This window comes from Echiichthys vipera (genome assembly GCF_963691815.1).
Source record: "Echiichthys vipera genome assembly, chromosome: 6".
NCBI lineage: Eukaryota > Metazoa > Chordata > Actinopteri > Perciformes > Trachinidae > Echiichthys > Echiichthys vipera.
This window is the reverse complement of record NC_139831.1, coordinates 20,414,770-20,430,930: the sequence shown is the minus strand read 5'-3', so window position 1 is coordinate 20,430,930 and position 16,161 is coordinate 20,414,770. Positions and strand designations below refer to the sequence as shown.

The following is a 16,161-nucleotide window of genomic DNA, read 5'->3' as shown; positions in this document are numbered from 1 at the left end:
CAAATTAAATTATGCCATACATATAATAGATAGTTGACTTTTGAGTGTTGTATCAACAGATTGATACAACAGATATAATATTCTCAATTACAGCCTTATGCAACAGTCAGTTGGGCTGCAATCAAAGATTTTCCATTGGCTTATCCTGAATGACTTAATGACCGAGAATGAATGGTAATCTCATGAGGTATTAAGTTAGGGACGGGGCTTATCCGAATTCTCTGCCATCAAACACACCCAGACAGCCACAGTGTGGCTCAAAGGCTTCTGCTATGGTAGCAACAATAATAATAAATATAGTAATATAACACAATCCCTTTTGATTGAACCTTTGGCGTGTGTTTTCGTATGACAGGAAAGCTTAAATGTGAATTTGAACCTAAACATTTTAATTTGCTGTAGTGATCCTGGACCATAAAATTCCCAGTAAAGGAAAAAACGTGACTTAAAACATGTGTTGTCAGCCATACAGTGCACAGGAGTTCTCCATGTGAGCTGTCAGAGTTGGGTGGTCTATGTCCACCTTTGACCTGTTGCACCCCAGCTACACACTCATACATATATACACACACCCAGCATATATGAACTACACTCTTAACTTTAAGTATAACCTCATATGTAGAGGTTAAGTCGACAATGTGTAGGCTGTACTTTAAGCATTGTATTCTCCCTTTCTTTACCCTCCAGTGTTCCCAGGCAAACAGCAAAAGCTATTGCTATCTGGCACTGATAGTATGGGTCTATATATAGAGGAGCCCTGTGACTGATCTGGCTGTAAGTGTCAGATTCCAGGCACACTCATCCGTCCTGGCTGGATCAGCACCTGCTGCTAACTATAAACCCACCCAGCCCCCAGCACCACCCCTTAGCCCAGCTCACACAAGAAAGCCAATGCCCAACCAAACCCCAGCCTGGAGAAGAAAAAAGATCCAGGTTAGACTCTGTAAGCAATTTTCCTGTGACTCAGAGAGGCGGGGCAGAAATAGAGATGGGGGCATTAGAGGATCTAATGGGCCTGAGTGAGATGCCCGTCTTTGCTTTTTCTATTCAAGTCTGATACATGGCAGTGCTTTTTACATTCTGAAGTTGTCTAGCCAGTGTGGCTCTGCCAGACTGGGCTATACAGAGTTGCTCAGTCCTGTATTCGGCACATGCACAGAGGTCTTGTAAACGTGGAATGTGCTGTGGATTTTGAAAAACAGTTTGGTGGATGAGGGGCAAATATTGCAACACAGAGGGACTCCATGCCCTATGGGAAAGCCTCATCATTGGCCAAAGGTACAGTACCAATCGCTCTGTCTTTCTCTACTTGCATGGGGAGCAGGCTTTCACGAATGCAATGTGGAAAGTATAGATTAAAAGTATGTATATGGCAGAGCTAATCTAACAATTGTCACTTAAGAGTAATAAAGATGAATCTTTGTAATTCAAATAAGTTGCACGTCATATCCTGTGTATTCAGAATTTCTGGTATCAACTGAATATTTTTGGTCATCTTAAAGTGAATGTTTATATTGTGTTGATGTGCCAATTTCAAGTTGCTTGCAGCTTCTTTTGAAGACATAGTGAGAGTTCTATGTATGTTCTGAGCCCCTTTTTGGAGGTTTACAATATCTCTTTGTACTGCAGGTATTCTAAGAACATTTGAGGGTTTAACACTAGATATGCAATTGGCAAGGTAACAAAACAAGAACAATGCACAGTTTAGCCTCTGATTTGCTATTAATAATATTTTGCCTCTCAATGATATTCATCACTGTCACTGGTGATATAAATGAATGAGCTACACATCTTCCAGTTGACCATATTTTATTTCCAGTCCAGGAACACAGCCCAGAGCAGACTCGAGGAGCAGACTGGACTGGCCACAGTGAGAATTTGGAGCTTGTGGACGAGCAATGGACAGCTGGACTCTCCAGGGGGACAGCTACTCCTTCCTGCGCAGTGCACCCCGCCACAACTTTTCTCTGTGCCATCGTGACGGCACCCCAAACCACGTTGAAATCTTCGACATTATCAACGTCCCTAGTCAGCGTAGTGTCATTTCCGAGACCACCTGCCTGTGTGACATTTTTGGAGACGACTGTGAGTCGTCCTCCCTCTCAAGCAGCCCTGCTGTAGGGGCTATTGGCACTTCCCAGACAGAGGTGGGCGTGACAGCTGCTGCATCACCTCTGGTGGATGATCTGAACGATTCAAGCTCTTATCACACTGCACCGGGTTCCAGTGAAGGAGAGGAGGGTTTTGAAGATTCAAGAGAAAGGCTTTACAGCCCCCAGTTGCAGAGCGAGTCTTCAGAGAAGAGGCAGCCGAAGGGTGAGGGACTGAGCTCAGAGCATCCAGAGGTTTCTGAAGACAGAAGTCCAAATTTAGAATCGAAAAGCAAATCACTAGTACCTCAGCTTAGTACAGCAAACTCTTCATCTGAAGTCATCAACACTGGTGAGAGGACCCCCTCTCCTGGACAAAGAAGCCCCTATACCCTTAGTACGGACGGGAGAGCATCATCCTTGTCATATTCCTCAGTTGAAAAAAGATGTTCACCATCATCACCTAGTCCTAAACAAGATCACTCTATTCCCGAACTAAGGAGAACCACACCAACTGTCATAGATAGACATAACAGCCTTTCGCATCTGGAGTCTTTATCTCAAAGTCCCTCCCCTGAGCCCAGGAACTGTGTCAGCTCACCATCCTCTGAAACAGTAAACATCCAGTTGCTACCTGAGTTTAGGGTTGCACAAGGCTCACCTGAGCCAAGGAGCTGCAACTTTTATCAACACAGTGTCTCACCTGAGCCCACATCCAAAGATTTTTCTCTAGATTTTACAGAATCAGACTTGGACTCTAGAGCCACCCTTTCATCTCCTTTACTTTCATCCAGAAGTGCATCCCAGTCGAGAGAAACACTGGCCTCTCCTGAGCTGAAGAATAGGCCCTACTCCCCTGATACTCAAGCATCGTCTCCTTTTTCTGAGCTAAGAGGGAGGGTCTCTCTGCCTGATCTCCTCAGCAGAGGCTCCACACCCGATATTGAAGATTCCACCCACACCCCTGAGCTGATATCAGACCCCTCCACTGGAGGAAGAGACACCACGACTACTCCTGAGAGCCAATGTACAAGGTTATTTTCTGAACCTGTCAGTACTGTGTCTACACCTGCCCCGAGATACACACCTCCTTCACCTGTCATTTCAATAGCAGCATCTACTGAGCGTGTGGAGAGTAGTGTCTCACCTTTATTAAGACAAACAGCTCCCTCACCTGGCCTGCTCACTGCTGCTTCTCCAACTGAATCTAGGACAAGAACTCCCTCTCCCGACCCTTCACTTAAAATAAGACCCATTTCAACACCTTCAGAAAGCAGGTCCCAGTTGTCTGGGTCAAGTTATAGTTTATCACCATCACCTGACGTTACAAGCAACAGCTCTTTCACAGAGCACAGACATACTGTTCCCTCACCTGAAATTAGAATTACAGCATCCTCACCTGAGGTCAGTAGGAGAGAGTGTTGTTCTGAAACTGAGACAACATCAGTGTCTCCTTTCCTAGAGCCTCACTCTGACTCTGCCTCGTCAAGAAGCCTCACTTCATCCCCTCAAATCACAGGGATTTCTTACTCTGTTGTTCAGCCTGGGGACAGGGACACTCCCCCCTTTCCTAAGCTCTCTCGTCTCTTCACACCTGAGCCTGATAGGACACTTGCATCCCCTGAAGCAAGGAGTCCTACCCCAAGCAGAAACAGTATACGGAGCAGTATAGCAGAGTCAACTGGTACACCGAGAGACTCACCAAATATATCAGGCTTCACAAGCTCTCTTCTGCAGCCTGAAACAACTATTTTGCATCAACCCAGGTTTCAAACACCTTCACCTCAGCCAAAGAATAATACTCCCTCAACTGAGCCAAGATATCTAATCAACTCATCTGACAAGTACCAAAGTCCCTCCCCTCAGCACAGAAGTAGAGATCCGTCACCTGTTGCCCCATCTCCAGAGCAGAAGTACTATCAGCATTCACCAGCATCCTTCTCCACTGATTACAAACCTCAGTATACACAGCCTACTCCTCTTAGAGATACACCTGAGGTTGAGAGGGATTCCTCTTCAGTTGATATTACAGATAAACAGTATCACACACATTTGGAAAAAGAGAGTGTGTCCCCCTTATTTGAATTAGACAAAACAGTTGTAACTGAAATCAAAAATAGTTCACCAGTGGTGGCAGTTAAGTCACCTGTGTCTACTTCACCTTTCTTAGCTGAGGACAAAGTAGACAATTCACTGAAACAACAAAGAACAGAGAGACAAGCAACACTAAAGAAAGCAAACCTTCAGAATAACCTGAGTTTAGCTTCCTTCCCTGAGGAAAACCAAATCACTGGCCCCACCTTTGTTCAGGAAGAAGACACTTACAATCCCCCCATTGAAATCAAGTCCCCATCCCCTAATCTTCTAGTCTCTAAGGACAGTCCAAATATTTCACTTGTCCACAAGACTACAACCAACTCACCTGTGCAGAGACTGGAAAACCCACAGCCTCAATTCACTACTTATTCCCTAACGTATGAAAGCAGCAGCTCATTAAAATCAGATTGTACACCTGAGCCTGCTAGAAGACAGCTGTCAACCAAAGTTAGACGTGAAAACAGAGAGCAGATAACAGAGGACATGGCCCACCATATAAAGAGAAGGCGGACTCCATCTCCGCCACTCACTAGGTTTACACCTGTCCACATCATAGCCCCTGAGAAACCATACAGACAGTGGCAGAACAGAAGCCGTAGCCCTTCTCAGGTTGTAGCATCCTCGCTGAGTGGTAATTTAAAGAAAGCAGTGACAAATAGGGAAAGACCCAATGTTACCCATGTTGACAATAATAGCCAGGCCCACTGGGTTAGGCAAGGAAGGCAATTGGAGATGGAGAGGGAAATGCAGCTGGAGGAGGATAGAGAGGTAGAAAGGGAAAGGCAAAGGGATAGGGAAATGGAGAGAGAGCAAAAGAGGGAGGAGCAGGTTCCTGAAAAGGGGAAGAGTAGGAAGGGGGACGGCAGTTACAGAGGGGAACAGGTTGAGCTGTCATTCAATGCCAGGAATAGAAAAGGGCCTGCGAGTCGCAGTACAGCTCCCACAAGCAGAGAGACCCGCCAGGGGCTGCCAACAGTGCATTCCTATTCAGAAAGCTTGCTTGCTGCCAGACAGCTACAGCAACAACAAACTCTGCTTAGACTTGCTTCCCAACAAGACACAAGGGGTGGTGGTCCTGGCAGACGGCATCAACCTCCTGCACCCAACAACAAGCACAGAGTTCCTGGGCGCGCGACCACAAACAGGCCCTGTCGGAGTTCCAGCTCCAGCATGGGAAGTGAGCTTGATGAGGCAGACGATGAGGTGAAGTGGTTTACAGACTCTGCTTTCCGCAGCCTGTCGAGCCCTGAGGTAGATTACCTTGACATGTACAACTCCAGCCAACGTTCATCGACCAACGTTTCTCAACCATCTACCCAGGAGAGCCCAGCCGGGGTCAATGTCGCCTGGCCAGCTTATGCTGACTTAAGGGGTTCTGCTCCAAAGCTGGACAATGATGAACTCTCCTTCCAGCAACCATCTGCATACTACTCAGATGGCCTAGATCCATCAAGGCGCTATGAGATGGGCAGCTTTGAGTGTGTAGATGTGGCTGTGGAAAGAGAGGACTCCAGAAGGGTGAGAAGAGGAGTGCCAAAAAGACAGATCCAGCTGAAGAGAAAGAGTAACGCTGAAGGGAAGCAGGATGAGAGCAGTGAAAATAGTAGTCCAGGGTTACCAGCGACGATGGAAAGCCCGTCTCCAGAGAGTTCCTCCAGAGAGACATTCATGAGACAACACAGTACACCAGCCACAATGCAAGCATGTTACCCTTCTGAGCACAGCCCTGAGCCCAATCAACAAAATGAAAGAACATCCAAACTCCAGAAATCTGTTTCTCTGGATGAAACATACACTAAAACCAAGATGGCCACTTGTCTCATTAAGAGTGTGTTGTCCAAGAAGATGCAGAGTGTTGATAAACCTGATGAGCAGGCAGGAGAAGAAGAAAGCCCCACTTTTGAGGAAAACAGCCAACCAATAGAGAGTGCAGCTGCACCAATCAAAGATTCCCCCAAATCTGATTTACATAATCTGAGTTCCAGTATTCAGTCAGATTATAGTCTCTCATCTGAGGGTCTCCCTGCGAGAAGAGAGCCGAGCACAAAGAGCGAAGCCAAACCACCAAAAAGCTTCGGAGTGAGAGCCAGTAACAGGCCAAGTTCCTCCAGCAGCAGCCGAAGTGTTAACTTTTCACAGACTGAGAGTGAAGAGGCTGATTCTCAAAGCAGGAATGCAACCTCATCAATGTCTGAAATGAGATCAGAATTTAAAATGCCATTTGATAGTAAACAGTCAAGAACTGGAGTACAACAAGCAGATGACAGTAAAACATGGGACGAAAGGGAAGGTGGTGAGTCAGCAAATGCCACTGCTGGGAAAACAGGAGCTTCTTCTGCCATTGGACTCAGCAGCCACCTGACAAACAGAGACCCGGAATGTGAAAACACAGGGGGCCGTAAACAACTGCAACAGGATGCCAAGGGTGCCTACATGTCAGAAACACAGGAGATTATACTCAAACCTGTAGAGAAAAAGAAAGCCTCCCTAAATGTCTGCCTCACACCAGAGGCAGAAAACAAACCAGAGGCAGAAAACAATCCTGAAGTGTCTTCATTAGATATAAAGGAGGATCGACTAGAGACCAGTGTAGATGAGAAAACAGAGGAAGAAGAGGGCAATGGAATCAATAAAGTTAAGGCCCCCATTCACAAAGTTAGAGATGTGAGGCGACTTGTAAAAAACACATATAATCTGTCCTTTAAAGCAACTGGTGCTGTAATTCCATCAAATGTGGATGAAGAAAGGATTGAGATTTTAAATGAGGAAAGGAGGGAAGCAAGGGAGGAAAGGGAAGTAAGGTCAGTGATAAGGAGGGGGGAGAGGAGGGAGGAAAAGAAAGAGGAATTCAGGGTGGAGAGGAAAGAGGAATACAAAGAGGAGGTAAAAGACTCAAACTTTCTAACCTTATCTCCCTGTCTTCAGAGCAAAGGAAGTCCTCTGTCTCGCCCACAGCCAATGCAAATAGAATACAAGGCTGTATGCTGGAAAGAAGACAAAAATAAAATGTCATGCAGCAAAGAAAATTCAAAGAACTCTGGTCCCATGGCCTCTCCAAAGGTGGTCACAGAGGTAAGCAGAGAATCACCCTTGAATGCAAACACACTGCATTACACAACAGGAGGTCAACTTGGTCTACACACGGCAACAGAAACACAAGAGACTATGACAGAACTACATAAAGTGTCAGACAATGATGACAAACCTGTTGTGGTTAGAACAGACCAGAAACCTCCCATGCTCGGAAGCCTCCCCAAACTACCCAGTAAGGAAAGAGAGGTGTCCACTGCTGTAGTGTTAATAAGAGGTGGCTCCAGCAAGACAAAGACATCTGCATCTCCAGTCCAGGAAGAGATTCCCACCCCACTCCAAGCCCCAGCTGCTTCACCCTCACCTGGACCTACTACCACTGACAGTACCCACGGCAGCAGCAGCCACTCAGTTTCCATGTTATTAAAGGAAAAAGGCTACCAAGCTGACATTGGAGCAGTGGTGGGGGACAACCAGAATGCTATTGGAGATAAAGATGTTCCACATAAGCATGTGAACTGCCTGGAGATCCCACTTCAGACCACCACTCCTTCAGCTGGAGGTCGGATCAAGTCTCATAGAGAGAGAACTTTCTCCTCCTCATCCATGTCTGGCCCCTCAGCAGTGTCTGACAACACAGACATCCTTACAATGACCACAGAAGATGACGGAGTTAGCAGTGAGCCTACAGTAACAGACACAGCAAAGCAAAAAAATGATTATCCGCTGAGGAATGTGCAGGAGCAAACACCAACACTAACCACGCAGAATGAGCTTGGAGATTTTGAATCATTGAAAAGACAAGATCCAACTTTCCCCCCAAGGTCCCCTGCAGTAAGGCGATTCAGACCCCAACCAATTGAGGTCAAGTCATTGTCTAAGGAAACCCAGAAACCAGAGATGCACACAAACTCTACAGGAAACGCCAGGCCTCAAACCATTGAAGTTAAATCTATAGCCAAAAATTCTCAAAAGCCAGTGGTGCCTCCAAAACCAAGCTGCAAATTTAAACCTGCAGATTTAGGAGCAATGCCAACTGAAGCACAGAGACCATCAGCAACAACATCGACTTTCAAACCACAAGGTGAGGAGAAGTCTCAAACGATTGTAGTGTCCTCACCCACAATCTATAGAAAGATCTCCAACGAATCCACATCAATATCAAACTACACAAGAAAACTAGCTGTGTCTGCAGTATCCAGCCTAAAACCTCCACCTTGCAAAGCAACAGCAACCACCATCTCCAATCTCTCAAACCAGTCAACAGCACAGTCAGAGACAGAAGCATCTAATGACAGAGGTCAGCAGCAAAAGCCAGGGGCCTCGCCTCAAAGCTTTAGATATGCACAACCAAGACCCACAACGTTAGCTGCGGCTCCAATATCAGCCTCTGGGCCATGTTTAACCTCAGCTCCAGGTCCAGTGTCTGACCCCAAAGCAAACCCTGTCCCTGGGTCTGACTCAGCTGGAGCTGACCAACCAAGCCAGCCAGCTGTTATGGATCAAGACAGCCAATCACAGTATCCCAAGACGGCATACCCTCATGAACAAGCTATGTCGGTACCTTCAAGCAATACAAAACAACCTGCAGCTGTTTCAACAACACAAGTGCCAGGATACACACACCAGCCATGCTGCAGATCACTTTTCAGCGAGCGCTCCCAAAGTACAGATGAATTGCGTTTTTATGCCTCAGATGACCCACCAAGCTATGATGAAAGAGAGAGTTTCAGTCCCCTCATGCTCCCAGATCTGACCTCCAGGAGGTCAAATCGCTATCAACCCTCATCCCGCCCTCCTCCCTGCTCCTGCACAGCTGGCTGCCCTTCCCACCCTGGTCTCACTGGTCTCACCCCTCCTCACCATCACCACAGTCCCCATAACCTCACCCCTCCTGCCCCTCCACACTCACCAGGCCAGGCACTACCTTACCCATTGGCTCAGCCCCCTCTACGTCCCTATCAGGGCAGACCTGACCCTCAGCAGATGAGCTACCAGCCTGGCTCTCCCAAATCAAGTCCTCTTGGTCCAAGCCAGCCAGCGGCCATGTACCAGCCTCTCCACCAGCCTCCTCCCTGCCCTCCCCACCCCTCACTCATGCAAGCCTGTCCTAATGACCGCCCATTGCAGCCACCTCAGAATATTGACCCTCGACGACCCACTGTCCATAGATCCCCCCATCAACAGCCACCAGGCATGACTGGGGCTCCTTACAGTGACCCTAGCCACAGCCACTCTCCTGGACTTCCCCCTATGGATCCCCAATACTTGTGTGGCCCTCAAAGCCTGGGGCCTTCTTATGGCTCTGAATATGGGGGTGACAGCTCCAGTTTGTACTCAGAGAATAGCTATGGACAGACACCTCGCAGAGTGCTCCTGGATCCTGAGACAGGGAAGTATTTTTACATTGAGGTGCCTGTACAACCACTGAGAAAAATGTTGTTTGACCCAGAGACTGGCCAATATGTGGAAGTGCTCATCCCACAGCAAGCAATGCCACATTCAGGCATGTATCCTCCTTCAGCAGCCCCCTACACATCTCTTCACAACCCCAACATGTATGCTCCTGCTCCGCAGTACATGCCTTATGCAGCTCCTCCTCCCCAAGCCCATCCCCAGTCTCAGCCTCAGCCACCCCGATATCCTGAGGCCTCTGCCACAGCAACATTGCACCCAGGTGGGCCTGGGGTCAGCTACAGGAATTCCTCTGGTCAGGGGTCCAAGACAGAGCCCCAGAACCATCCACCACTAGACCAGAGCTACCTGGAGAGTATGTATTATGTCCCTACAGGGATGAATGCAAGCCCCAATCCCACCCCACCAGACTATTACCACAAACATCCCCCCAACCTACCCCCTACAGGGGGGAAAAGGTCCTGAAATAGAGGACAGGGGCCGTCATCCTGGAGCCTGTTGGGTTTAAAATACACAGTGTAAAAAGGGGGTTTCTAATGTTAGCCTGCAATGTTATTTTCACATTGCAACTGAAGACAACAATTTTGGTTGTTGTTTATTTGCTGCTGCTTGTTCTTTGCTATGCTGTTTTAGAAAAAGATATATCATTTTTGAGTTCATAATTTTGAAAACACAAGAGCCTTTTTAGCAGGTGTTCTTAGGATTTTCTAAAACTAAAATGATCTAATACAATTTTTGTCACTTTTGATACAGGGTCAGCACATCGTACTGTGCATTCACCAGTAATGCCCTGTGCACTACAAATCAATAGGTTTACTGATTTACTGATCTGTTTACTTTAACAATAAATGTTTTTAAAATTCTTGAAAATGCTGTTTTAAAAGAACCTCATATTTATTTTATTATTGTGTTTCTCTAATATTGGATGAGTGAGTGTGTGCACATGATGTCTGCAACAACAATGCCAATAAAATGTAACATAAATGCTCTGGTCTTACATGCCTTCCTCTGATTTTTTGTAGATTATGTCTATAGCTCACTATCTCTGCATTCATTTACTAGCAAGATCATGTAACTCAATTGTAAAATACTGAAACTTTAAAGTTATGTAGCTTTCCAGCCAATATAGTCTTGCAAGACCTTTGTTGTTTTTTGGTTAGTTTATTTTTTGGACCTTTTCCTTTATGTGATAGGACAGGAGTAGATAGAAAGGAGAGGGGAGAGAGACGGGATGACATACACTACAGGGCAGTGGGTGCATGTGCACATGCACATGCTCTACCAGGTGAGCTACCTTGCACCAAGTTTACACAGCATGTATTCATGTTACATTCATTCATTTTCAACCGCTTGTCCCCGTCGGGGTCGTGGGGGGTTGGAGCCGATCTCAGCTGACATCGGGCTTGAGGCGGGGTACACCCTGGACAGGATGCCAGTCTATCACAGGGCACATAGAGACGAACAGAGACAGACAACCATTCACACCTACGAGCAATTTAGAGTCATCAATTAACCTAACACGAGCATGTCTTTGGACTGTGGGAGGAAACCGGAGAAAACCCAGACACAGGGAGAAAAAAAGGCTACAATGTAATCCAATTATACGTTTTAACAATACATAAAACATTATGGCTTTCAGTTAGAGAGAATGATGATAAAGTGTGTAAGAAGAAGTTATTGATTGATATTTCCACTATAATGCATCAAATGTTGCCGTCACTGCTTTAAAATCAGCTCTAAATAAAAAAGCACTTTATTTAGTTGCACTTCTAGGCTCTTTCTCTCTTTACCGCTAGAGGGCACTGTCCCTATTTACAGATTTAAGATTTTTAGGATTTATGATTGATTTAAAATATTCATTTTTCAACCATGGGTTTTGGTACTGATCTTGAATCACTAGGCCAGATGACATGGAAGTTAGTGAAAAAAAAGTTATCAACTCATTATGACGTTTGTAAGACAGAGAAAGCATTAATATTCAGTGTGTGTCCCCTACATGCTGCTGAGAATTTGTAGCAGCACATCGTACTACCTTGACCACTGGAGGGTGCCACAGACCACCAGAGCAACACAGGAAGTCCCATCCTGAAGGTATGTCTAAATCTGCTAACCTCTTGTGAGAAGACCCGGTCGATGTGAAACACAGTTTAATGATTTCCTAATCAAAGCCTGGCCTTTTTAACTGAAACCAGGGCCCAATCTGTTAGGCCAGAGGGACAAAATTGGCCTCCTCTTTCTTTGATGTGGATGGCAGTAAAATTAATGAGAGGTCTGTCAAGTAGTTGAGAGGCTTTAGTGTGTAAGTGTGTGGTTGTGTGACTGAGTGTGTGCTTGATTGAACAAAGCACTTTGTCATCGGAAAGAAGCAACTCAAAGCCCAGGGACACATCTGGTGGGGATATAATACTGACAGCACCTGGTAAAATGTGTGGTGTCCTGAGATTTTAATGCCTTCTGAATCAGAAGGAGAGAGGAGATGCTGTGATGGTGTAATCCACACAACAGCCAATGTGTTACTAAGGACACTGAACCTGTGTAATTATGGCAGGTCATATAACTGAGAAGAGACTTGGCCACAGAGTTTATCAGTTAAAAATCAACTGCACAGCTACAACATGTAACAATAAACACTAGCGATAGCCCACAGGTTCAAAATGAATACTATGTTTTTTAAAGGCCCTATGTATATTAATAGGTCTCAAAATAACAAATTTGGACTCAATCCATCTCCCTACGTCATCCTCCTGGTCAATGGAATGCAGTGTATAGCTAGTTCAGTTTATTGCCCTGATCCTGTATTGTCACAACCTGGATAATCATTAGAGAAACACCTTAGGAACACACACTAATCTGTATAAACCTACCGGCACACCTAATGGACCACAAAATCACTTCCAGACAAATACACACACTTCCACACACCTTGGGACTGTTCCAAGAAGCAGCTTCATGGAGTCCAACTCAACTTTTGAGTAAAACCCAGAAGCTAATATTTGATATAAAAAGACTTCTTCTGCAACATCACATAAAACCTGCTTCTTTAAACAGATCCCAGTACAGTGTGGATTTATTGTTTTTATTGTGAAAGCACTCTGTCTACAAAGAGAGACTACCCGAGACCCTCAGACAGTGATGATAGCGAGGTTTGACCCCATATTATGCTTTTTTTCACGTTCATAGTTGTATTTTGGGTTTCTACCAGAACATGATTACATGCTTTAATGTTCATGAAACGCATTACTTTTTTCATACTGTCTTTCTGAATATACCTGAATTCACCCTCTGTCCGAAACTTTCAGACCCTCTCTGGAAAAAGCCTAGTCCGTCCTGATTTATAGTGTGCATTTCTCTGTGGATTGAGCATTTTGATACTTTCACAGTATTTATATAGAACCTCCGTCTGCTTTATAATTTAAAGAAGACGTGAAAATCTCACTTTTTACAATATGGTACCTGTAAATTACTTAATAATGTAGCTTTTATTCTAATAATCATTTAACATCATCAACATTTTCCAGCATCTTCCTCATCATGTGTGTGTGGTTGATGATGAATTGCAATCAGACGAACACACTAAACATACACCATAACGTCATTACAAGGGCTCTGGGTTTCCAGTGTGTCTGTTATTGTTATGGTTCTCTGACTTTTCTACTCCACAGTATGAGGACACACACACTGTATCATCATCATCCATGCCGCACCCAGCACTGAGTGGGTGGGTTTGACTCCGGAGCCACATTTGATGTGGACCCACTCAGGGGCTGATTGGTGAATGGAAAAGTCCTCTTTACATTGTCTTTCTGGTATCAGGAATGTAAAAAAGAGTGGGTGGCATGGGCCAGGCAGCTAGATAACAGGCCAAGTTTTAAGTGATGATAAGTGAGTTGTTTGGAATAAAACGTCCAATGTGCTTCCTGACATTTTCCAGCCAGTGCCCTCTGCTTGTGCGGTCAGAGATTAGGTGTCAATAGTTTATAAAAGTGATATTCTAATGATGACTGTATCGGCGACTCAGAGAGAAATAAAGTAGTGCTTTGTGTATCAGTCAGTCTATCCATGACTGTCTGCGTGTGTGATGTATCGATCAAAGGGAGGAAACCAGATCATGAGGTGAATGTCTGGTCCCTGTCAGATATTAGTAACCTCTGTCTGTCTGGAAACCTTTATTATAGGGCTGAAACATGTCCTTTTTGCCCACAATAAATAAGAGTACTTATCTTTGAGTACCAGTTATGTTTTATTTAATCCTTGCAACTACCGATACTATTCAAGATTTGGATATGCATGCTATGTTCCATTAAACCTTTGATTGTGAACATAGAAAGGTCAACTTGACCTGGCAAAGGACACCGACATTAATAAATTTACATTTTAAAAACCACCTGATTAAATGTCCTGTACAATTGTCTTGGTTTGCAAAATGTGCTAATAATAACATCATGCATAACAAAACAAAATACATTATCTGCACTTTTAAGAAACATGATATTATGCCTTATTAGCAGTTAACATGTTCTAAACGAGAACAGTGTGTTATTAGGGTAATACACCCTTTATTATGAACTTATTAACACTTTTTAGAAGATATTTATAGAGAGGGAATTACATTCAGCAAAGACAGTACATGGCACACAAGGACTACCAGGTGAGTGAGGTAAGTTATCGGGCATCCATTAACAGTAATGTGTTTCTTATAAGTGCTTATAAATGTCATAAAATGTAACATTTAACATGTTTTTCAACGATTCTGTTTTATACACGTATAGTCTTATACCTAATAAGACTTAAAAAGCTCTTATTACCTGTTATTACAAGAAACTTAATACATGCATCTGAGTTATGAGTTTCCTTATTTGATTTCTTCCAGCTACTTCAGCTCTATATTGAGAACCTTTATTGCCTGATACTGCCATGTTACATAGGCAAACTTTCTTGATTATGTGAGGCCACAAAAAGAGAGGTGACTCTTTGATAAATGCAGTACAGCAAGAGAGAGCAAATACAATTAAATCCTCTTTTTCTCAAAGGTTGCCTGTTCGCTCAGGTCAAAGCCCATAAAAGGACATCCAGGAGGAAGTGGGTAGGGTTTAGTAGTGTGTGTGTGTGTGTGTGTGTGTGTGTGTGTGTGTGTGTGTGTGTGTGTGTGTGTATGTGTGTGTGTGTGTGTGTGTGTGTGTGTGTGTGTGTGTGTGTGTGTGTGTGTGTGTGTGTGTGTGTGTGTGTGTGTGTGTGTGTGTGTGTGTGTGTGTGTGTGTGTGTGTGTGCGCTCACGTGCGTGTCTGCTAGCGTGAGTGTGTGCTGATTGTGACAGGAGGTGAGTGAAGCAAGAAGAGCGGAGATAAGAGACAGGAGGGTCATGTGAGACGGAGGAGAACACCTGAAACCGTGCCTTCCGGCATTCACCTTGTTGCCTAGCAACCACAGTGCATAATAATGACTCTGTGTGTGTACCTCCACCAGGTGGGGTGCCTACCTGTCTGATTTCACGTCATCTGTGATTGCTTCAGCCCAAACTCTGGTAATAATATTAATCAGCAAGAAATCATTAAGCTTTACGTGACTCACCTGTACAGTTACTACAACATGTGTTTCTAAGGATTGATTTTGGCAAAGTGCTTAATTACACAGAGAAGCTCTAGCCTGAGATTACTGTTATATGAGCTAGAACAGCTAACTTATAAGGGACTAAAAAGGGCTCTGTGAGGAGAGGTTTTCATTTATAGTGGAATTCATTACTCTAGACTAGTCTAGTCTCTTTGGTGTCTAAGGACCCCTCATGTCTAGGGAGGAAATTGTTGCTTATAGTATGAGTCTCGTCTCCAGGACTAGGGCACACACACACACACACACACACACACACACACACACACACACACACACACACACACGCACACCATACACAAACACACTCGTTGAGGATGAGGTAGCCAAAAAATGATGTCATAGCCTGATCACTTTTCTCGTCCTCCTTTTCCTCCCAGGACCTGGAAAGCAGATCAATGAGGAATGGAAGGAATGAGAAGAGAGAGACTGAGTGCATGTGTGTGAGACAGAGACAAAGTGAGACAGAGAGGTGAGTTATTGACAGGAACAAGCTGTTTGCTGCTTTTGTCCTGAATCACTCAGAGCTGGTGACATGTCTAAATTCTTATTGATAGCATGCCATGTCAGCTATTCACTACACTGTTTCTCTATACTCAACATATTGAGTTGGACAGAGATGTTAGCCTGGGCTGCAGCCAACTGCAGAGAGGTCTGGCAGATATTAATGTGAGGGGATCTCCTGGGAATCAGCCTTTGGTCTCGTTCAGTGGTCAGGTCCGTTATGGGCTGGTGTGTGTGGGTCACTGGATTCCTTGAACATGAGGTAAAAGTAATGAGTCACACAAGGGTGGCCCTGCAGACCATAGACATCCAACATTTATTAATGCAACTTTAGACATTAGAGCAGAAACCAATAACAGTAATACATCAGTCTCAATGGTAAGATTTATGAATCTCTTCTCTCACTTAAGAATCCTCGTGG

The 16,161-nt window shown here is 44.8% G+C and overlaps 1 protein-coding gene across 2 annotated transcripts; it reads left to right on the top strand.

The window, feature by feature from the left end:
• The first annotated feature begins 988 nt into the window (after positions 1–988).
• LOC310948428 (uncharacterized protein) lies at positions 989–10,595 on the top strand. Of its 2 annotated transcripts, none has more exons than XM_083915554.1 (2): positions 989–1,278; positions 1,820–10,595. In XM_083915554.1, exon 2 carries the CDS (start codon positions 1,899–1,901, stop codon positions 10,095–10,097), a length of 8,199 nt encoding a protein of 2,732 aa, XP_083771680.1. In that variant the 5' UTR covers positions 989–1,278; positions 1,820–1,898; the 3' UTR covers positions 10,098–10,595. The 2 variants fall into 2 exon arrangements, with proteins under 2 accessions (XP_083771680.1, XP_083771681.1); XM_083915555.1 differs by lacking the exon at positions 989–1,278 and adding an exon at positions 1,662–1,678.
• Positions 10,596–16,161: the final 5,566 nt, after the last annotated feature.

Coding starts and splice junctions, on each gene's coding strand:
- LOC310948428 (XM_083915554.1), top strand. CDS start 1,899: ATGGACAGCTGGACTCTCCAGGGGGACAGCTACTCCTTCCTGCGCAGT.